Raw genomic sequence first — 24,005 nt, 5'->3', positions numbered from 1 at the left:
TCATTTAGAAAGCAAGGTATAGTGGAAAATTGTAGAATGGGAAGTTGCTCCAACAGAGTAAGTCTGAACTTTACTAATACTGTGACCCTTTAATGCAATTTCTCATATTGTAGTGACTCCCAATCATAAAATTATTGTCATTGCAACTTCATAAACATGATTTTACTACTGTTATGACTCATAATGAAAGTTTCTGATATGCATGATGACCTTAGGCAACCTCTGTTAAGAGGTTGTTTGACCCGGAAGGTGTCCCATTGCACATGTTGACAAGTACTTCTCTAGAGGGAGACGTTGGTGTCTTAATTCCCTTCTGAAATTTTCACCAAATATTCACATGATTAACTCAGGGATAGAAAACACTGCCTATCCTCCTGTCATTGTTGGGAATATGACCAAAGGCACAGAAGCAATATGCTAGAGAGCCTTACTTGAAGCCTTCAAAACTGGGGTCAAACGTGTCTTCCCTATATAATGTCACTGCCCCATATTTTATTCTAATTAAGGAGAAGCTGACATATGGATTTATATATTTTGAACCTAAACCCTTTCATTTTTGCTTGTCATCCTTTCTATGTTAGCTGCTTTTCCTGTGATCGTTGTTTCATTTTGTTGTTGTTGTTGTTGTTGAGAAAGGTCTTATTATGTAGGCATGGTAGTCTCATTGTATAGTCAAGGCTGATTTTGAAGCTCTGCATTTCCTGTGTGTGCCTCCAGAGTTCTGAAAGAACCACACCAGCGTTCTACCTCTGCACTCTTTCTGGGCAAGTCATATTCCTCTGTGTTTTCAAAACAGATGCACTTATTTCTGGTGCTACTTCTAACAAAGACCTCTCCCTAGAGGATGCTCACATGTATGTTTACACATATGTGTCCAGACGAACACACACACACACACACACACACACACACTTCTAAAAAAAAAAAAAAAAAAACACATGGAAAATCTTTCCCTTTCCTCAATTCAAGAAATGACCAAACCAGAAATCAAGATCTTATCACATTTGTATTCTGAGCACTTACTGTTTCATTTGACAATGATATTCATGAATACTTTTTTGAAATCAATATTTAAAAGATTAAATTGTTATACCTTTACAGGATATAATCATAATTTCTATTTTCTTGTTTGGAGTCATATCGTCTTATTTAGAATTCTTGTTGTACGTGTTATTTTTTCCTGACTCTGGTAGAATCATTCAAATTTCTTCTAAGATATAATGTAAATTTCAAGGAAGTGATTGTGAGCCAAACTATCTTTATTTTACGTTCTCAGAATTCACTTGAGAGCTGTGCTTCTCAGTCTTCCTAATGCTGTGACTCTTAATAAAAAAGTTCATCATGTGTTAGTGATTCCAACCATAAATTATTTCATTGTTACTTTATAATGGTATTTTGTCTACTGTAATGAACCATAATGTCGATATCTGATACACAAGGTATCTGCTATGCAACCCCAAAAGGGGTTGGGAGCCTCAGGTTGAGAACCTATGCCCTAGATCATGGCTTTTGTCTTCTAATACTGAACACACTTACACATGATGTAATTTGTGAAGCTATTTTACCAATGAGTATGGAGAACATGTTGTAGTAACACACACACACACACACACACACACACACACACACACACACACACACACACACAAATGCATGTGTCTTACACACTCCCACACACAGACAGGAAGATAGAAAGGTCAAGAAAACTGAACTATATTTGGAAACCACGCTTTCTATATTTGATCCTAAGTAAAATAAATGATATCTTAAAACATATGGTCGTGTTTTCTTCCTTCTTGCTGTGACAAGAGCAGGTAGGAACAGCACAGTATTTTTTTTTTCACATGGAGCTTAGATGCCAGAATCATTAAAATGTCTTTATTGTTGTTTAATACAAAGTTAGTTGCCCAAGTATAGTCCAAAGTAAAACAAACAAAACCTCTTGCCATGATACTTTTTATTACAGTCTAAAATCCTCAATTATGACCTATTTTTGTGGGAATTGAATGTCGACAATTAATAAATGGGACCTCATGAGGCTGAGAAGCTTCTGTAAGGCAGGAGACACTGTCAAGAGAACAAAGCAACAGCCTACAGAATGGGAAAAGATCTTCACCAACCCTTCATCTGACAAAGGTTTAATATCCAAAATATATAAAGAACTCAAGAAATTAAACACCACAAAACCAAACAACCCAGTTGCGAAATGGGGCTTGGAACTTAACAGAGAATTCTCAAACAGAGGAATATCAAATGGCCGAGAAACACTTAAAGAAATGCTCGTCCTCGTTAGTCATCTGAGAAATGCAAATCAAAACGACACTGAGATTCCATCTTACACCCATCAGAATGGCTAAGATCAAAAACTCAAATGACACCACATGTTGGCGAGGATGTGGAGAGAGAGGAACACTCCTTCATTGCTGGTGGGAATGCAAACTAGTACAACCACTTTGGAAAGCTATCTGGCGCTTTCTCAGAAAAATGGGAATAGGGCTTCCTCAAGACCCAGCTATCCCACTCCTTGGAATATACCCAGAAAATGCCCTACCACACAACATATGTCCCATATGCTCAACCATGTTCATAGCTGCTCTATACATAATAGCCAGAACATGGAAACAGCCTAAGTGTCCCTCAGTAGAAGAATGGACTAAGAAACTGTGGTATATTTACACGATGGAATACTACTCAGCTATTAAAAACGAGGAATTCCCGAAATTTGTGGACAAATGGATTGATCTAGAAATTATCATAATGAGTGAGTACACCCAGAAGCAAAAAGAGACAAACGGTATATACTCACTTATATCAAAACACTAGTCCAAGGGATACGTACCATGAAAATCTTTACTTACCAAGAAAGTGGGTCAGAGGAGAGGATATCCTATTGAGACTTTAGGCAAGAATAGCATGGAAGAAAGAGGAAATTGTAGGACCCACAGGGTCCTGGAAACCTACAAGAAGAACTTTATGACAGGCAGATCTGGATCCTGGGGTCCTCCTCAAACTAAGTCACCAGCCAAGGAGAATATAGGCAGTAAGCTTCGAACCCCTACCAAGACCTAGTCGACGAACATGATACTCTCCACCGTTGAGTGGAGAGTGAGATCTGACTCTCACAGGAACTCTGGTGCCCCTTTTCTGACCATGTCCCCCAGATGGGGAGACCTGGTGGCACTCAGAGAAAGGATAGCTAGTTACTAAGAAGAGACTTGATATTCTGAGAGCATATATAGGGGGAGGAGGTCTCCCTAGGTCACGGACATAGGGGAGGGGAGAAGGGGAGAAATGGGAGGGAGGGAAGAATGGGAGGAAACAGGGGAAGGGCTAACAATCGACATGTAATATGAATAAATTAATAAAAAAATTTAAAAAAATAAAATAAATAGGTGTTTCTTTGATGAAGTGACTTTAGAACAGAAATAAATTTCACTTAGCAGAGAAATTAGAAACAAAGGCTTTATGCCATTAAATAATCATCAGCTATCTCACTGATATCACTCTTAGAAGAAGGCACTTTATTCCATGTTGTTTCTTTAACTGGAATGGTGTAATAATTCCTCCAGCTTTGGGGTGTACTCCTTAATCAACCTGCAGTTTGACCTTCAGTATCTCCTGGAGTCACAGGAGATAGAAGAGAACCTGATCAATCCTGAAAGTGATCAGGATCACCAAATTGCTACACTTCAATGTTCTTGATTGCGGAGAAGGAGAAATGGAACTCAGAGGGGCATGGAGCCTTTCTGTGGTTCTATGGCCTTGCGGCTAGGTCAGTTGAAAAGAGTTAAGAAATGTAGGAGAGAGAGAGAGAGAGAGAGAGAGAGAGAGAGAGAGAGAGAGAGAGAGAGAGAGAGAGAGAGAGAGAGAGAGATTATGTGTACTTTATAAATAATGAATCTGATATAAATCTTTTATACCCAAACACCTGAATATAAGAAGAGGGCATTATGTCCCAAATATTGGCTCAAAAATATGAAGCAGAATTATGTCTGTTGAGGCAGCGTATTAATCAGGTGAAAGTTGTTTTTTTAATAATCAGCAACAACAGAAATGTACCAATGTACTATTACTCACACAATACCATTCACTCAGTCATTTTCACAAACCAGTGTTATTTTCTTTTTTTAATATGTACATGAAAAGGCCATAAATTTTATTTCTTTTTTCTTTTTTAATTTAATTAATTTATGCAGATTACAACTCAATTGTTATCCCATCACTTGTATTCTCCCATTCCTCCCTCCCTCCCGATTTTACCCTACTCCCCTCCCCTAGGTCTAAGACAGAGGGGGACCTGATAGCCTGCTTATTCTTTCTCTGAGTGCCACCAGGCCTCCCCACCAAGGGGAGGTGGTCAAAGCTGGCACTGACTCTGACATGAACTCCAGTGTTATTTTCTTAAACTTAGTTCTGATATCTGAAAGCTTCTCTGAATTGAATAAAACCATTGACATGAGGGCATGTCCAGTCACTGAGTTTTATGTTAAATTACCCCTTTAAACTACATTCTAAGCAACTAACTTGGGGGCTTCCTTGAATGTGTGTTCTTAATTCCACAAAGGAAATTGGTGAAGTCTTTGGCATTTAGTTCCAGGAAGCAGAACCCTGGTGTTGAGGAAGACTGGTGACAAAGTCAAGCAGTGTATTGATGGGTTACAAATAAAGTTTCAGTAGGATTTCTGTGAATGCTGGCTATCACAGATAACAGGGTTTCTAAAACCCATCTTTTCCACTTGAAAGATACTATTTGCAAAGCTCTCATCACTAATAGTGATACAATCATGACCCAGGAAGCCCATTTTCTCCCATTCTGCTTCCCACTGTATTAATTAGAAGTGTTTTCTTATTGTGGCAGGAAGGTGACTCTCCTATGTGCATATTATTATACTCGAAGCCATAATTTATAAATAAAACATCATAAGTAATTGTGTAAAGGATCCATAAATATAATACATAAAATCTCCAGGAATCAGAATGGAGATTTCAATCATGTACATAAAAAATAAGGTCTAAATGTATTAAGTATCACATATTTCTTTTTAAGCACTAAGTCTAGACCACAAACCTGTTCTTTTTTCCCCCTTTGTCTCCAATCTCCTTAATAACATGATTCACATGTAATAAAACCATACCCAATAAATGGCTATTTCCACATAACATTATTAAATAACAGCAAAAAAATCCAACTTATTTCATGTTACAATGGATGAATAAACCTTCATATTTTTTGTATGTAAAGAGCAGAGGTCAGGTAAATGTTTGAAGAATAACAGGAGAGACATTCCTCAAAAAGAAAGCACAACAAAGACTGGGCCAAGTAGTAAAAATGACCTGTGGAAAAATCATGACCTAGAAAGCCACTGTAGTTTCTCTGCTCTTCAACTGGAGTGAGTGTGTTCAGATGAGATGCCTACAGTCCCAGAGGTGAATAGCAATGCAGACAAATACCACAAAGACTTTGGAAATAGTGGTGGAGTCTTTTAGGATAGATTGCTCTTCTCAAAGCTGTTCAAGTATTTGAATTGGGATCTTCAGTTACATCTTTCTATTTCTGGACTCTCATCCCCACAATCAGTCTGGTCCCTCAGCGATCTCATCATTTATATATTTACTTTTATACCTATTATTGGTTACTTTTCAACTTACTGCATAGCAGTACATTGTAGAGTTAGTTGATTGTTTTACAATTTATAGACTGGTATCTAGGACTAAGAGGTTGATATGACACCAACTGTCAAGTGACTTTCAGCAGAAGAGTCTCTGGCTTTAGGACAGCATTTACTCTACCTTCTGTGACACTATTGAGTGCAAAAATCAGAGGAATCTCAGAGTAACTACGTGACAGGCTGGTTTTCTGAGGCATTTTCTGAAGTGGTCACTTTTTCAACCTGTATATCACCACAGATTCTAGTCATTACTCTTGGCTTGTTATTTTTAAGCCACTCTATATTTCTTGGCAAGTGTTCAGGTTCTTTGTTTTTGCTTTTACTTTTGCTTTCTATAATTTTCTGGTGGTGAATTCCAGATAGGAAATTATAATCCCTGACCGTAGACCTTTGTACTTTGTGGCAAGAGTTATGAGCATGTGATGTTACGGTGCCTGGGACTTTCCTGGTAACACACAAACTAGTTATGCTCTCAAATAGCACAGCAGAGTTTGAGAGAAAAATAAGACAGATTAGAATTTATCCAGAGGTATATAAAAATGATCAGAGATAGAAGACTTTATTCCTGGCACTCATAATTCTAAATCCTAATTATCTTATTTAGCAAATAATCTTTCCTTATATCACATATTTCAATACTGATAAATTAGTGATATAGCCAGTTGGTGGATTCAAAATTGAGATAAGGAATTACCTCTTAGATGGAGTCTTGTCTGTTCAAGAGGTTTTTAACAAACTACCATATACTGGGCAGCTTATGTCAACAGTATTTATCTTTCAGACTTCCAGAGGGTGGGAGGTCCGAGACCAGAATGTTGGCAGAGCAGTTTCTAATGGGGCCCCTCCCTTCTTATGCTTGATTGTATAACTATCTCACTGTCTTTTCATGTGGTAGGAATGGCCTTGTTCACTCCCTTGGGGGTCATATGTAAATCCCCTATTTCTATTTATTTCTAATATTCAGTATAAATGTAGCTTCCAAGAAGGATAGCTGTCCTCTGAGAGGCACAACCTAGCAGCACCTCAAAACAGATGCTGGGATTCAAAGCCAAACATTGGGTTGAGCTCAGAGCTCAGGGAGTTTTTTGGAAGAATAGGGAGGTGGGGATAAAAGAACCCAGAGGAGACAGAGGCTCTGTAAGAAGAGCAACAGTGCCAACTAACCTGGTCCCAGGGGCACTTGTAGAGACTGAAGAACCAACCAAAGACCATGCATTTACTGGACCTAGGTTCCCTACACAAATGTAGCCAATGGGCAGGTTGGCCTTGATGTGGGTCCCCTAGTAAGGGTAGCAGGGGCCGTCTCTGACATGGACTCTTTTGCCTGCTCTTAAGTCAACTGCCCACCCAATCAGACGCCCCCACTGCTGGCAGGGCTGCCTTGCATAGCTACAGTGGAAGAGGATGCCCTTAGTCCTGATGTGGCTTGATGTGCTGGGGTGGGTTTAGTGGGGCATACATTTTTTTTCTGAGGAGTATGGGAAGGGGAGAGAGAAGGAGAGAGAGGGAGGGTATGACCAGGAGAAGAGGAGGGAGAGGACTACAATTTGGATATGAAGAGAGAGAGAGACAGAGACAGAGACAGAGAGAGAGAGAGAGAGAGAAAGAGAGAGAGAGACAGAGACAGAGACAGAGAGAGACAGAGACAGAGACAGAGACAGACGGAGAGAGACAGAGACAGAGAATATATGTAGATAGATATGGGGAAAAGAAAGCACCAAAGTATTTCTTGACACCTTCCAAATAGACAAGAACCTTCAACTGAAGGTTTTCTATTCCTATCCAGTTCCCTCCATTGCACAATCATGTAATGTCATTGTTTTTACTTCTGATCTTAATAAATGGATGCATTCATTGGTTACTTGTTAAATTCATATGACTCACTCCCTACAGACTGTAATGAAATGGAACTCTAAAATATGAAATAAATACTTAGGCCTCAATTTGTGGTATGGAAGTCAAATAACACCAGCAGATGTTCTAGTTTTATGCTTTATATATACTGTTAGAGGTGGGGCACTCTCTACTATCCTTCAACTACTTTAAGATTACATATTATTGAGCAACTTTAACACTGGACCTATCCTTAGTACCTACAAAGAAGCAAAGACTTATGTATAATTTGTTCTCATAGTCAAATCCAATATATATATATATATATATATATATATATATATATATATATATATATATATATTTATAATTTTCAACACAACAAAAAAGGTTAAGTGAATTTTTAATAACAAAAAAATAATGCACACTAAAACACAGATATAAGGCTCAGTAGAGATAGAGTTTTCTGTGCAAGAAAGAGGATTAGTGCACAGATGCTCAGATCTCCACCTGTAATTACATCCTCTAAAGATGAAAACACAGATTCCCCAGAACAAGTCAGATAGAGAGACTTCCTAAATTGGCCAACCATGGGTATGATTGTAGCAAGAAATAAAATGGAGGAGATGATAATGAAAATACCAAAACAAGCTTTGAACCTCTATACCTTCATGTGTATACATAGAAATGTACACACACACACTTACACACACACACATGCACTTATACACATACAAATAATACAAACCCAGGAAATATATATATATATATATTATATTTTATATATTATATATATTCTGAACAAGTTTCTTATCTTTGTCACTCAACTTAGAGCAATGGAATGAAAAAGGAGCTTTGTCTAAAATACCTTAACACCATTCCATCTTGATTAGGCTAGAGGTTCCAGGCACTAACGATATAACCACTAAACAGCCAAGAAGCAGGCTTTATATGGGGGAGGGGGCCTCATTGAACATCCCTGATTTGATTAAGTCTCATTTACTATGGCTCTGAGAAACTCGTTGCATCCGTGTGTGAAACACCAGTAGCACAAAAATAAAATTGCTAGAACCCAGGAATGCCTGAAAATTTTATTTAAGAAACTTATGGTGCAGAAAGTGATAATTAATCCTGTGGACATTTCTTAGCTCTTTTGAACAGTCAGAGTAGACACATTTTTTGGCACAAAGCATATGTCTGTGCAGATACTATTTACCGCTAACACTGGAATCTCAGTGGTTCTCTTAACCATTATGTTTTAGGAAAATTGCCTTTGGTCTCATATCCAATTACAGTGTATTCAAAGGTTTTATAATAAATACCTCTTCATGCTCACTGTTTTTGGAAACTATTCACCCCTATCTGTGGAGTTCTTGATAGCTGAGGTGGAGTCTTTATATCTCTACTATATGGCTACTACTCCCTGCCTCAGTTTCATTTGTAGCTGAATCATTACTAAATCAAAAGTTATCAGTTCACATGTTGTTTAAACAAGGAATTTATCAATAAATAAATATCAATAACAATTTAGCTTGTAGTACTATTGCAAACACTCTCCTGATGACTGTTAACTGGTAGGTCTTTTACTCTATCCTATAAAGGCACATACCATTTTTAATGAATAAAAAGATACAAAGATGGAAGAATAACAATTTATTTAGTGACACATATCTACTGACCTATTTAATTGACTATACAGTTAGCGCAGATGCTGAGAAAATAATGCTGGCAACTCCATTTAATGAAAAATTGTGTGACCCACCACCCTGAGACCTACTTCCAACACTGAGCTACCTAACCAATCCCTAAATATTCTCTTTAATTTCAATTTGGAAGAGGTTTCTCAACTGAGGGACTGCTTTCATGTCCATTTAAAACTATTAATTTAGCAACATGCTTTATCGTACATATATCAAGGCAGATGTTTTAGCTATTAAAAATATTTATTGCATTACCAAGAACTACATGATTTTTCACCAATCACACTAATTGAAAACTGAAATGATTACTTAAAAGGAAAACATAACAAACTATCTTGACAAATATAAAACTTTAAAGATAAAGTTAGAGCTAAATTTAGCAAAAGCCTGCATTTCTTTGAACAGCAATGTAACATGCTGCCAGCATACCTTGCATTGGCTTGAGTTTGTTGTTTTATATTGTATCTTGTGGCTATGACTAATTATCATAAGTTGTCTAATAAATGTGATGGATTGTTCAATTAACTCTTCATCAGCATCAGTTTTTGAAGATTCTACCTATTGAAACTGATGGTGGTTTATGACCTCCATGTTGCATATGTGGCTAATTGCTCCTTGGATAATAATTATTGGGTTTCCTGAGCCTTATTCAGTCATTTTGTTTTACAAATTATGATGCCACAGAGTTTCCCAATTCATTTGGCTTCACAACGAGGAGTCTCCCAGGATTACTAAAGGTCTGCTAGGGAAAGTAGGCAACACAGGTACGTTGAAGGAGATTACCCATCTCTTTGTTCCATAGGTTTTCCATCGACCGTCACACTGACCTGGAGAGACAGTTCAACATCAATGCGGATGATGGCAAGATCACACTGGCCACTCCACTGGACAGAGAATTAAGTGTCTGGCACAACATCACCATCATTGCTACTGAGATCAGTAAGTATCTGGGCTTGTTTCTTCCTTGTGTGAATGTATTTATTTGGTACCTGTGAGATAGATGATAAACGGTCTGTTCTGTCTAGATATTTTACCATTGAGATATACTTCATTGTTCACAAGAAGCCTCTGGAGGTATCATCCCAACCCAAAACAATTCACATTGTAGCAAAATCACAAATGTACTTAATATAGCTTAGAAGGAAACATTTCCATATCTGGGCATTTTTGTGCATTTTAACTATTATAGAAGCATTAAAATATCTTTAATACAAATTAAATATGATTTTCCCCCTGAAAATTATGTATAAAATCCGCTGTTTTATAGGGAATCTATTTGTGGTGTTACTAAAATAACACCTTGGGTGCCTTTGATAATGTAGGGTTTCTTTTTAATACTTAATGAAGCCACTATAGCAGCTACATAGTAAACATTTGTATTACACAAACTTTACAAGAGACCGCTTTACCTAACTAAAATTTTTATTTAAAAAATGTGAAGGGCAGGACTTAAGTGCTCATCAACCATGTACAAAGTCAGGCAGAGAAGACTATGTCTGCAACTTCAGTGCTACGAGTAAAGACAGACACGTCATGAGAGTTTTGTGGCCAGCCTGTCTAGCTGAAACAGCTAATCCAGGTCATAGGGAGATATCTTACCTCAAATGTAAGATAGAGAAATGACTGAGGAAGACAACCCAAAGTCAAGCTTTGGCCTTCATGGTGTCTACATTGGCAAGTGTGTACACACACACACACACACACACATACACACACACACACATCCTCTGCCATACACATATGAAAAGGACATTCTTTTTGTTTTATTTCTAAGCAAAATAAAAATTGCATAGCATTTAAATATGTTTCTGTACAAGACATGATAAACCATCAATATTTCAAGAATTCAAATCAGATTATACTGAATTCTAGAACAACTTGTATAAAAGATAATGTGGAAATAAAGCTAATATTTATTTATACCCTTGATTTTAATCCATATTAAAATAAATGTGAAAAAAAGGAACATTAGTAAAGAGTCAAGGGCACTTACTTATGCATACCATAGAGAGGGATGCAAGGAAAATCTGCGTTGTATATTCTAAACATCACTCTTTGTTCTCTGGTCGCAACTGTGAAAACAAGGGAACATCTCAGAGACACAGGAACTGACAGAGAGTAACCCAGGTGTAATCATGAATGCGTTTGTGAGCTATGAAGGGGATTTCCTGATCAGAAACTTGTGAAAGAGAGTTGTAACTGGATATTGTGGGGCACATCTATTATCCTAGCACTGAGACAAAGGGAGGGATATCTGAAATACATTTATCCATGGGCTACATAATATACACTGTCAAAATAACAAATGCACACAGGAAATCTAAAGACAGAAGAGAGAGAGAGAGAGAGAGAGAGAGAGAGAGTGTGTGTGTGTGTGTGTGTGTGTGTGTGTGTGTGTGTGTGTGTGTGTGTATTTAAGCAGAAATAATTCTGGATGGGCACAGGCCTTGGAATCTGCTTTCCCTGGTTTCAGGTGCTATTTTCTCCACTAAGGCCTCACTGTGGCTGTAGGTTCTTCCATTGTGACATTAAAGGAACAGTAAAACAGAGCACATAATTTGCTGGTCTTGGTTTATTAGAAGTGTTAATCCCATTCAGAAATGTACAGACATGAAATGCTTATAATTTATAGTGCTGAAGTGCCATTATCACCTTCAGCCTCTGAGAGAGAAGAAAAACTATACCTCATTATTTTAGTTTAAGACCATGTAAAGCTTGAAAGAAAAAAATAGTTTTGTATAAAGGATATAAGCAGTAGTTATATTTAAAAATAAATTTTTCATGAATAGAATACAATCTACTGAAGTTAACCTTAACCTGTGATCCATTTTTAATGAGAATGATGCCTCTGCTTTAATATTCATCAAGGTTGTCCCAATTATAAGCAATCATGTACCTCATTCTAAGGAACAAAAGTAAATGAATTCACCAAACAGGTGTTTAAGAAACATTTCAGGGCAATCTAGAAACAAAGGATTCATTTTCAAGGAAACTCAAAACAAGAAAGACAAAAGAAAACAGATGTTCTGGGGCAATGAGCTATTAACTTCAGAAAGAGTACCAAACCCCTGTCAGGGAAGATGCAGGTGGTTTCTTACTTCAGTAATCATTTGAATCTTTGATTCCTAGCATCCATGTATTCAGTGTGGAAGCCACAGGGAGTAAAATAGCCCAAAGCTTGGCTCTTCTTAGAGCTTTTCCTCCCTTGGCCCTGGAAGCACCTACCTGTGAAAGAGAGTATTGGGGTGAGCTGGGCTGTGTATCCATAATGAGGGGTACGGAGGTAAGAGAAACCACGAATGCCTGAAACATTCTGCTGCATGTTAGTGAGGAGGAAGAAAGTGCCGACAGGGAGGTCCTCTTGGTGAACATAAGATGGTAGTAAAAACTGTTCCATAATAAAAGATGAAAAACAGCCCTTTCTGCAATAATGAAATAACTAGTTAGGATTTATCATGATTACTATTACAAATACAAGAAAACCAACTATAAAACAAGATTGACAAAAATCATAATTTTTGTAACATACCTCCATTGTGAAGACTTGGATTTGTCTCTGACAAAATTTGTAAGTTGCTTTCATACAGAGGATACCTACAGGGTACTTCTTTCTCCAGATGAATCCAGCTTCATTCTGAACTTCAGAGGATTTGAAATTGATAACATAAACATGTGTTATTATGACTTAAAAAGGGTCTCTCTCTATCTCTCTCTCTTTCTTTCTTTCTTTCTTTGTGTGTGTTATGATCTGTCTCTTTTTGCCTTTCTATCTCCTCTCTGTGTCTCTCTCACTCTGTATGATATCTATATCTGTATCTGTATCTATATCTATCTATCTGTCTATATCTATCTATCTATCTATCTGTCTATCTATCTATCTAGAGGTATACATACGTGCATATGCAATTTGACTACACTGGCTATCAGTGCCAGTGAGCTTCCAATACCCTCTGCTGTCTCCCAGTGCTGGAGTTTCCTCAGGGATTTTGGATTTAGGTATCCTCGGTCACATCGCATGCAGTTTACTCCCTGACCAGTCCCCAGGCCTTATATTTTATTTCACTTCGCTTGGTGAGTACAATGACATTAACTGGCTCATTTTACTCCAGACTCATAATTTAGATAAAAATTTTTAAATGCCAAACTATAAACCCATTGTTAATCTGATTTAAGGATTTTTTCATTCATGTTTTTAATACCAACAAGAATGAGAATATAAAATAGATTTCTAGATTTTTTTTCTTTTAAAATAAATGCTAGGTTAAGCATAAAGGACAAAACTTTAAATGTACAATTATAATCATGAACTGAAATAAAGATAATAAGATCACTAGAATTTAGGAGAAGTGGAACAATTGTGAATATTTAAAGAATTGCTTGGACTCAGTTTGATTATGGAGTATCAAATGTAATATTTATCTTGAAAGCCATTGGTCCTGTCTTAGAACAAATATTAAAAAGATATTTATTTTATTTGTCTAAAATGAATATTAAAACCACCTGGGACAAGGTAACCCCACAGGAGAAGGTTCTAATAATAATAGAGAAATACTCATTTCTAGGAGAATATTTGAAATTCCTGTTGGGATGCCATCTCATTAGACAAAAAGATTTAAACAAATGAAATTAAGCTAAGAAGTAGATTTTTAAAGAAGTCCATCTGTTATCTATTTTGTGAGTGGAGATTTCAACCTTTATCCTCTTGTGTCAGATTAACTTAAATGAAGCTGAGATAGGTCTCTGTGTGCATTACCAAAGTATTGCAGTGATTATAGATCGAGCCTGGCATTCTACCAGTTGGCACATCTCATGAGACCCATGTGCCTGCAGTTCCATGCTCATGTGTTAGCCTGAGATTAGGCTGGGCACTGGATCTCTGCTAGCAACTGGCCCATCTCCAGAAACTTCACTGCATGGCTGTTGTAAGTACCCATTTGAATTAAAGTATGCTGACAAATTTATTAACGAAATGGAATTATATAAACTTTAGGATGCATTTAATTTTTGAAACACTCTTTGACAGTATGTACTACTGTACAAATAGCCCAGATGGTGGTACTTAGATATGGGTTAAGTGAGTTGGTCAGTATTTTGTACAAATAAAATGTTAGGGTATGAAAGAGAGTGTAAAATCATCAGTTGAATCTTCTTTCCTCCTCATGTACTGCTCAATTTGAATTCCTGTCATGAATACCTATTTTCTAAAATGAGTGAAGGAATTATTTTTTCTCTGGAGTAAAGGAAAAATTAGAATATTAGTCTCTGTGTGGATATAATCCTTGCACTTCATGTACTTTCTGATATGAATTTATATTATATTAACTATATTATACGTATTATGTATATGAAAGTACATTAGGGGCAAGGATATTTCTGAGCATGCCCAGTTAAGATTAATTTAAGAAGAAGAAGACAGTAGACAGAGCCTGCTGAGGTCAGGGTCATATATCACTTACTGAAATGGTTAAAATGTCTGGCTGGGAGAATGACTGCTGGCATTGAATAGCTTGCCACCATAAAGACATGAACAGGAATGTCTCTGGTCACCCTCAACTTTCTTCCAAACCATTCGGTAGAAAAAAAAAAAAAAAAAATGAAAGGACACTTTGAAGGTTCCTGAAGTATACAATTCACCATATTTCAAATTTCATGGTCAGCTCTTACCCCCCAAAGTGTAGGTGTTTTTATATAAAGGAGTTTGACTAGCCTAGCTATTAACACTTTGAACAAAGGACAATTGCACATTAGAGCAGGTTGTCTTCTCCTAACATTTATAAAAGGTCAACACAGAGCTTAGAGGCTTTTCAAACTTGAAATTTAGCATCAGATTAGAGATTGGAGAAGAGATCAGGCATCACAATGTCATATACTTTAGGGGACCATGGTTTGCTATAAATACCATCAGCCCTCCTAACTTTAAACAATGATTTATAACAAATGAGTAAGACACTGGAGTTGCGGCTCACAGTTAAATGCACTTGATGCTCTTGCGGATGACCCAGTATTGGTTTCATTACCTACATAGCAACTCACAGCTATCTAGAATTCCAATTCCAGGAAATCCAATGTCATCCTGAACTCCCCCAGCACCAGGAGACTATGTGATGCACACTATAAGGGAAGAATCTGTATTCAATAAATAAAACAAATAAAAGTTAAAAATTATAAAAGGAAGTGGAAATTTGAAGGAACACACAAACATATATATGTCTAAAACTTATTATTTAAATAAAGTTCTAAATCAAATAAAAATATTTATATGTATAAAATAAAAACAAGTAATTGTCAAAGCAACAACTAATTAAACAAATATAGTGCATACCTTTCAGGACCTACTGATTCAGATCCCTAGAGGAGAGATTCCTGCACTCATTATTCACAGTGCCACGTCCTTCACTTAATCTCCATAATCAGACGGCTGAGTACTAAAAAGGAGGCAGAGAAATAAGGCGTTTCATAGTCACTCCGTTTGTGTTATTCTTTGCCCACTGTGCTGGCTGAGAGCTTATCCAGGGCTGGAAGATAAAAAATGGGAGTGGTAGGTGCATCTGTAGGAGAGATATAGGACCTTGAGGAAGTTGAACTGCTTAGATGCTCTGAACCCCAGTTTGAAAGACTGCTCTGTGCAAAACGTAGGGCCTGCTGCAGCAGGAGTCATATATGGTTAAAACGTCTGGCTGACAGAATGACTGCTGGGACTGGATAGCTTGCCTCCATGAAGAAAGTGGACAGGAATGTCTCTGGTCATACTCAACTTTCTTCCAAACTATAAAATGTGTATCATGGAAAGTGACAAAACTTAGAAATCTGTACCTAAGGCTGGCAATTGTCATTTACAGAAAGCACACCACTGCTGGTTACCTGAACGTATTCAAAGGAAGAGGCATATAATTGCCCATTAAATTAATTTCTTTGAGTTAGCGATAATGCATTGCTCAGGCCCACTATGGTGAACTGCACACAATATTGCAAATGAAGAATTTCACTAATGATAGTGGAATCTCCCAGGGAAAATGCTACTTTGATAGCATGTAAGGAATGTTTCTTCTTCTTGGCTTAAGGCCCAGTTGTTAGAATAATTGCTTTGTCCAACCTAGGGTGCTTAAAAAAAAAAAAACATGCTTTTTTTTTTTTTTTTTTTTTTTTTTTTTTTTTTTTTTTTGATAACTTATGGAGAAATTCTAGGGTTGAGTGGAATTAAAGCCTTGGCCATGACCTGGCCTTCTAAGTCTAGACGCATTATTTCTTCTCTTTTACTCTCACTTCTCATATTTGGGAACTGGAAAGAGTAATAATAACCACTCTTTCAACCATGGATGTAGTCAAATTGAGTATTAAGTGTAGGTACTGTGCCTCTTAGTGACGAATACATCTGTGCACTTTGGACAGTGATAGAGTCTTCCAATTTTCTATAGCTAATTCAGTTCCTAGAGTTTGCATTCATTCCTGAACTTAAGATTACTTACTTTTATGTTATCTGTTTCGCTTCTTTCTCCTCACAGCAAAAGAAGAAAACAACAGCAAAAGCTTGCTAATGGATCAAAGCCTGCTTGCTATACTGATAGGTGTAGCTCTTTCTGTGGGGCACATTTCTTCACTGACCTCTTTCATGCCCTTTGTTTCAGGCATTGTAAATTGACAAGTTGTTAATGCATGGCTCTCAAAGTGAAGCAGGCACATTCTTATGTACTTACATGTTGAGACAGATGGTTGGAACCAAGGACTTCAGATTTATCAGCAAAAAGTGTATATGCTTCAGTATGTATAGTTGCCTATCAGATAGTCAGGACTAGTACTTCACTGGCTTAGTATTATTTTTGTGTTTAGTGTAGAGTGAAAGTAGAAGAGGGTCCACATCCATTTATACTACTTTCACAGAAAGAAAGAGGCAATAAGAGCTAAACAGACAGTAACATTTAAAAACAGACAGGGTGAAAGAACTGTAGTTATCTAAGAGGCTGGCTGCAATGGCGTGTCTATCCCAAATATGGTCATCTGGGTACATAGTTGCAAGGTGAATGCCTTTCAACATCTAGCAATTCAGATGGCATCCCGGTATTATAAGGTGGAGATCAATGTTCTCAGCAAAGAAAGTTGGAAGGAAAATGTGATTTGAATACAAATGGGCCCAATAGGCTTATGTACTTGAATGATTGGTTCTCAGTTTGTGGACTGTAGAGAAGGAGTGTGTGTCCTTGTCACTGGGGATGGGTTTTGAAGTTTCAAAAGCCTACACCAGGACCAGTGTCTCTCGCTGCCTCCCACCTAAGGGTCAGGATGTATCTCTCAGCTACTTCTCCAATACCATGCCTGGCTGCTGGACACTGTGCTCCCTATCATGGTTTTAATAGATTAACTCTCTGAAACTGTAAACTACTCACCCCTCAATTAAATGTTTTCTTTTATAAGAGTTGCTTTCTTCATGGTGTCTCTTCATAGCAATAGAACTGAATAAGACAGAAGAAAAGTAAAAACAAACCAACAAACAAAATAAATAACATGGGAAGGACAGGGCTAGTTCATGGGACTGGAGTTAGGACCCAAAATGTTTCTCTATGTGGAAGAATTGAAGTCATTGTCATTTTATGAAAAAGAGATAACTGAACTCTGGTGCCCCATATTTGACACTTCCCCTTGGTGGGGAGGCCTGATGGCACTCAGAGAAAACATAAGCAGGATACCAAAATGAGACATGATAGGCTGTAACTATATGGTGGGGGAGGAGGTCCTCTTCTGTCATAGATCCAGGGGAGGGGAATAGAGTGAAAGAGGGAGAGAGGGAAGAATGGGAGGATACAAGTGAGGGGATAACAATTGAGATGGAATCTGAATAAATTAATTTAAAAAAAAAGAAAAAGAGATAACTGATGTAGGCTTAGGATAAATGTAACATTGTATATAGCCCTTACCAGTTTTATTTTAATCCTATTGATTTTACTCCCACCTTTGATGGTGCCCATCATTTCTTTGCATATTTTTACCAGAAATTTCTTTATAATTACCTCATCATTCTGTAAACATTGCAACAGTTTAGTCCCAAACCCTCTTCATCTCTTTTTATTCCTTCTCTATCTTGCCCCTTGTTGAGTCCAAGAAATGGCCAGTATATTGAGAATGAATGTGTACATTTGAAACACGTCCTCTTTAGAGTGACAATACACTTTATAGTGATCTTATCACTGCCTTAAATAAGCTAGAAAATAAGTGCCTATCCTCTCTAGTCTCTGTAGGAGTCGCCCTGCTATTAGCATAACCAGTAGCTCTTACTCCAGAAAAAGAATAGAAAGTAGAAAGCAAAATGTATGAGTGCTATATTTTCAAGTGAATTGACATCCAAGGTATAAAGTCATCCCTAGGATTATAGTATCAAACCCAAAGAGATGACTCTATTATCAAAGAAGATTACAAATATAGGGTAATAATGGGTCAATCTACGCCCCCCCCCCCAGGCGATGTTCTTTTCTGTAAAGATGTAGAAGTCATATGGGTCAGGAGAGAAAGTATAGATACCAATACAGTAGTTAAAGGAGATTACCAGGAATCAGGAGAGTAGATTTCTAAGTCTAGTTTGCTGATAAGCATTCATTAATTTTCATTTATCTTCTATGCATTGACTTTTTTGGGAGGTGCCTTAACTTTAATCTGTGTGTTCCTTCCAGAATCTTCTCAGTTAGATGCCATCTAGACATCTCTGTTATAAGTTTCCTGTGTATTATATCATCCAAATCTCTGGTCAAGTCTAAGTTTGTACAAAACCTAAGTAACCTTGGAGTTTTTAAAGTCTATCTTTGAAACAATAGTTAAATTCCCCACTCTCATGCAGCACTGTGTAATTACTGTGTTTTTAAATCTTGTTTTTCCCTAGACACCTAACACAATGTTTAAAAATATTTTCTAAATAGAGGAATGAATTAAGGAAATAGCACAAGGGAGTCCCCAGATAGATTCTGACTCCAGACAGACACCATTAATTGGTTGGTGGAAAGGAGTTTTTTTTTTTTTTGTTTTGTTTTGTTTTTTTTTTTTTTTTTTTTTTTTTTTTTTTTTTTTTTTTTTTTTTTTTTTTTTATACCACTCAGTTTTTAGTTGTAAATTTCAGACAGAAAAAAAAACTGCCTGTACTATTACAATCTAGATTTTTACAGTTATTTTCCCCTATGTGACTGAACACAGTATGAAGGCCAAGTGTAAGGTGCACTCCTTGTATGAAAATTGTGGAGCACTGAGTGTACAAACAATGCTTCTCATGGAATATCAACTATGCTAGTGCAGAGAAGCCTCCAGTCTCCTGTCACCTTCCCAAACAAGCTGTGCTTTCTGATCTAGAGTAAATTTTATTTCTCCTCCCTTTAAGAGCCTCGAGGTAAGCCTGGAACAGTGCCACCCCATAATCCATTACCCAACAAGTCAGTTTATCATTTAATCTGATCTGTATTGAACAAGGGGCAGCAGGTTACAGAACAGCAAAGCCGAAAGAATGAAAGCGCAGCATGTTTTCTGATTACAGGAATCCTTAATCCAAAGCTTTGGTTATGAGGCTGCAAATGGATCCCCAGTTCCCTCCTAATGTTCCCCAGCCACCTGCGTTCTAGTGTAAGCCAGGTGTCCTGTTAGAAAGACGCTAGACATTTAAACTTTGTTAACTTGGGTAGTATGTGACAAGCAATCCGTGGCCACATTCGTTTAGGTTTGTAAGACTGTGGACTCTCTCTAGAACAAAACCACCCTCAAATGTAGCCCAAGTACAAAGAATATACTGTTTTTTACAAGGGGATGCCACACTTACTCACTTTATAGCTGTCAGCTGTATGCACCCAGGGATGCACACACGTCAGGTAAGAAAAAGAGAAAGTGCCGCTTTTCAGTTGCAGCAACTTTTGGAAGAGAAGCTAGCTATGTCAAAAATTTTGATAAACTCAGGATTGATGAGGTGTATTTATTTATTTATTTATTTATTTATTTATTTATTTATTTTTGGTATAAAACAAATTCCAAGCCCAACAAACCAAAATTTAGATAGCTTTGCCAAAACAGCATTTCTTCTTGTCACACATTCAGAAGTTCTGTAAACCTTTATAAATAAACAGGTACCTGGAGTGGACAGGCTTCGTCTTACTCCAGTTTTCTATGATGCTGGGCTGTTAAGCACTATCTTTAAAAAATAAATAAATAAATAAAGCTGGACTAAGCCCAGAGTATCTTCTGAACGTGAGAAAATCAGAGGGAAATAGATATGGCTGAAAATAAATTTGAAGGCAGTTCTGACCACTTTTGGCTGTGAGGCAGCAAATGCACTAAAGACAAAGAAAATAAAGGCTCAGGATCTGAGCACACATCCTGGATGGGGATTGGTCATGGATAGGTCAGAACACAAAGAAAGGAATGTGGAAGTGGGTCTATGAACCAGCGTTTAGAATCACTTAGCACCTCTTTTAGGCAAGCTCTCTTTTTGCACTAATGCTGCTGCTCTCACTGTAAAGTGATGCTACACTATAGTCCAAGGGGTCTTAAAATCAAAATAAAAGGAAGGCTGGATTGGAGGTAAAATTTGGGTAAATAGAAATCTGCTTCAGTTTAAAAGTTATGGCTGAAGAGGAGTAGATGCTTCTGGAGACTGTAAGTTCTACTGACAGGACCACGGAGAAGTAAGTAAGAGTGTCATGCTTGCTCCCTGCTGCTCAGTGCTCTAATCTTATCTGAACTTGCTAATGTGATTAACTCTCACATGACTGTGAGTCACCACCACCCATTCTTTCTTCCAATAAAGCAAAGATAAAGCACAAGCTTACCAGATTGATCGGGGACCGCGGATTTGATTCTCAATCTGCGCAAGTCTTAATCTCAATTTCTGAATGGTATTATCTCTCTGCTTCTAAAGATTAATCAAGTGTTCTTAAGTCACATAGATAGAGATCAGAGTGGGCCTCTGCCAAACATGTTTCCCTTCCTCACACCAGTCTTTTTCCAAATCTTCATGAGCAAATCCAGATGAGGTCAGCAATTTTGATTATGAAAAAGTTCTCCCATCATTTCCCAGTTTTTGAATTCACACCCTTTCTAGGAAATTCTTCATGAGATTTTGAAGCACAGTGGGTAATTATTATTATTATTATTATTATTATTATTATTATTATTATTATTATTATTATTATTAATTTTTTCCACTGAAGTAACTGAGTGGGTTTGGAAGGGATGGAAGCAATCAAGATGAGTATGAGAAAGGTAATATTTACACCCGCTGAATCGCCTTCACCTGGTTTTGGATTTTTAGGAAGTTCAGGCTCTTTAATTCTAAAATGCTTATATTCTGAATGGAGGTTAATATTGACATCTCAGTGTTTTTGCTACTTACTATGATAGGCTAGAAATGACACTGCAGCTGGCACCACACTCCTGCTGTTAAAATTTAACTGTGCATGCAAAATAATTTTCTAGAAGATGTAGACAATGAGTAAAACAGTATAAAAACCATGGAAGAGAAAATTTGGACACTGCAATAAGGAAAAAAACATATGAATTTCATGTGAGTCTGTACTAGCAATTTCTTAGCTGTATATAATCAATTTCCTTGACCTGCCTACTTAGTCAGTGAAAATAAATTCTGATATTTAATAGAATGCTAAAAATCTCTTGGTATAAGAAATCTATAAGTGTGTTATATTATACATGTTTATATGTATATATTAATATTATATAACATACAAGCTATTTTTTATTAAGGCACACTGTTTTTTAATTATTCGTTTATTTATTTACTTTTATATTAAGTTTGTTTATTTTTAATTTATTCACTTTCTATCCGGATTGTAGCCCCTCCCTTCATCTCTTCCCAGTCCCACACTCCCTCCCTCTTCACTTCTCTGCCCTTCATCTAGTTCTCAGAAAGGGGGAACCCTCCTCTCATGCTATCTGACTCCAGCCTATCAAGTCTCTTCAGGACTGCCTGCATCCTCTTCCTCTGTTAGTTGCTATGGCCACCTCACCAGGGGGAAGGGATCAATGAGTGGGCAACAGGACCCCTGTCAGAGGCACCCCCTTCACCCCATATTATAGGACTCATATGCAGGCTGTGCTACCTATTGCATACATCTGAGCCAAGGAAGGCGGGGGCATCTAGGTCCTCTTCCTGTATGGTCCTTGGTTGGTGCATCAATCCCTGTAGATCCCCCTGAAACCCAGGTTTCTTGACTCTGTTGTTCTCCTTGTTGATCTCCCGTCCCCTTCAGGTCCTCTATCCCCTAACACTTCTTTAAGTCACCCTGCACTCTACCGCAAGTTTGGCTGTGAGTCTCAGCATCTGCTTCAATCCTCTGCAACGTGGAGTCTTTCAGAGGACCTCTGTGGTAGTCTCCTATTCTGTTCCCACTCGTCAAGCCCTTCCAGTGTCTATTCTAGTTGGCCTTCAGAGTGAGGATTAAGCATCCTCCCTAGGGCTGTCCTTGTCATTTAGCTTCTTTAGATCTGTGGATTGTAGTGTGGATATAATGTATTATATGGCTAATATCTGCTTGTGAGTATATATCATGAGTGTAGGCTCAATTTTCTTAACAAATATATTTTATTATGAACGTATTAACTGAGAGCACCTCACTTATAACCCAACTAACCTAAACAATAGGAAAAGAAGATTAAAAAATACAATAATGAAACCATAAGACTATCAGTTCCAAGGAACAATTGTCCTGGCGTAATCAGCAGGATTTCTTCTGCTGCAACCTGGAGTAACCAGAACCTGGAACCTCAGCCGGAGCCTGGGGCCCTGACCTTCCCTTGACAGTTCTCTGTAGGAGCAACTAGAAGCGGAGAGATGAACAGCCAAAATTATCCAAAGTCTCCAAAGGCCTCGCCACTTGTTTTTAACTCACATTTATATCTCCTCTCAGAATTTGTTCAAGGATGTTTTTCAGCTGGTTAATAACCAATCTTCCTCACATGGTGGTTTGACTTCTAAGGGGATAAACATCACCTGCTCTCTCACAAGTTTTTTTCTCATCCCCTACTTGTGCTCTAAACAAAAAAAAAAAACAGATTTCTCTTTCCTGGTGGTGAGTGTGGGCACCTGAGTTAGGAGCTGTGTCCTCCTTCCTAGGAGAGTCTGAGGTTGTGACCTCAAGACCCAGTATCTGGAAAGTTTCCTCAGTGTGCAGTGTGGCTGTGATAGTGTGCACAGGAAGTTGGAGCCCTGTGTCCTCTTCCTGGAAGGTAACCACTTCACCGGAGGGTCTGAGGTTGGGTCTGGAAGCTGTGGTAATCTGGAAAGTCTCCACTCACTGAAATGGGTGTCTAAGGTTGGAGCTGCGCCTCCCAGTTATTGGAAGGCCTGAAGCTGAGGCTGTTTCGGAGGGAGCGGGGAGATTTTCCCGTGTTTAGCCAGGTGACCTGGTGTTGGGCCCGAGACTTTCCCAATCTGTGGGTTCTTGTCTCACCTGGGAAAGATAGATGTGTGGGGTTTTTAGGTCCACCATAGGCCTGCCAGTTGTGCTCTCAGTGCTGTTCTGCTTGCTGTTCAGATATGATGCATACTCCCTGCTGCCATCTTGTATCATTCAGTACACACTATTTTAAACTAACAAACAAACAAACAAACAATGGTAACTCTTCTCTGAGTGTGCCTTTCCAGTGAACTCTATGCACAACACATCTCAGGGGGCAAAAAGTGCTTTTTCTTTGCTTTATTTAACTGTTTTGTTTAGTAAACAAATAAACAACTAATGCTCTGTGAAGAAAATACATGTTTGGGAAAATTTTTCTTTTACTGTTGGTGTTTAAATACGACTGGTCATTAGATTGAGTGCTAGGCACA

At 37.7% G+C, this 24,005-nt stretch overlaps 1 protein-coding gene across 3 annotated transcripts in view; it reads left to right on the top strand.

Annotated features, from left to right (window-relative positions):
• Cdh8 (cadherin 8) overlaps nt 1–24,005 on the top strand; it is a 394,887-nt gene that overhangs the window by 247,972 nt on the left and 122,910 nt on the right. For all 3 annotated transcript variants that reach the window (XM_051168537.1, XM_051168536.1, XM_051168535.1), the window contains exon 8: nt 10,005–10,141. In XM_051168537.1, the coding sequence (XP_051024494.1) occupies nt 10,005–10,141 (137 nt within the window). The remainder of the gene's footprint in view (nt 1–10,004; nt 10,142–24,005) is intronic.

This window comes from Acomys russatus, chromosome 26 (assembly GCF_903995435.1).
Source record: "Acomys russatus chromosome 26, mAcoRus1.1, whole genome shotgun sequence".
Taxonomy (NCBI): domain Eukaryota; kingdom Metazoa; phylum Chordata; class Mammalia; order Rodentia; family Muridae; genus Acomys; species Acomys russatus.
This window is presented reverse-complemented; position numbering and strand designations above follow the sequence as displayed.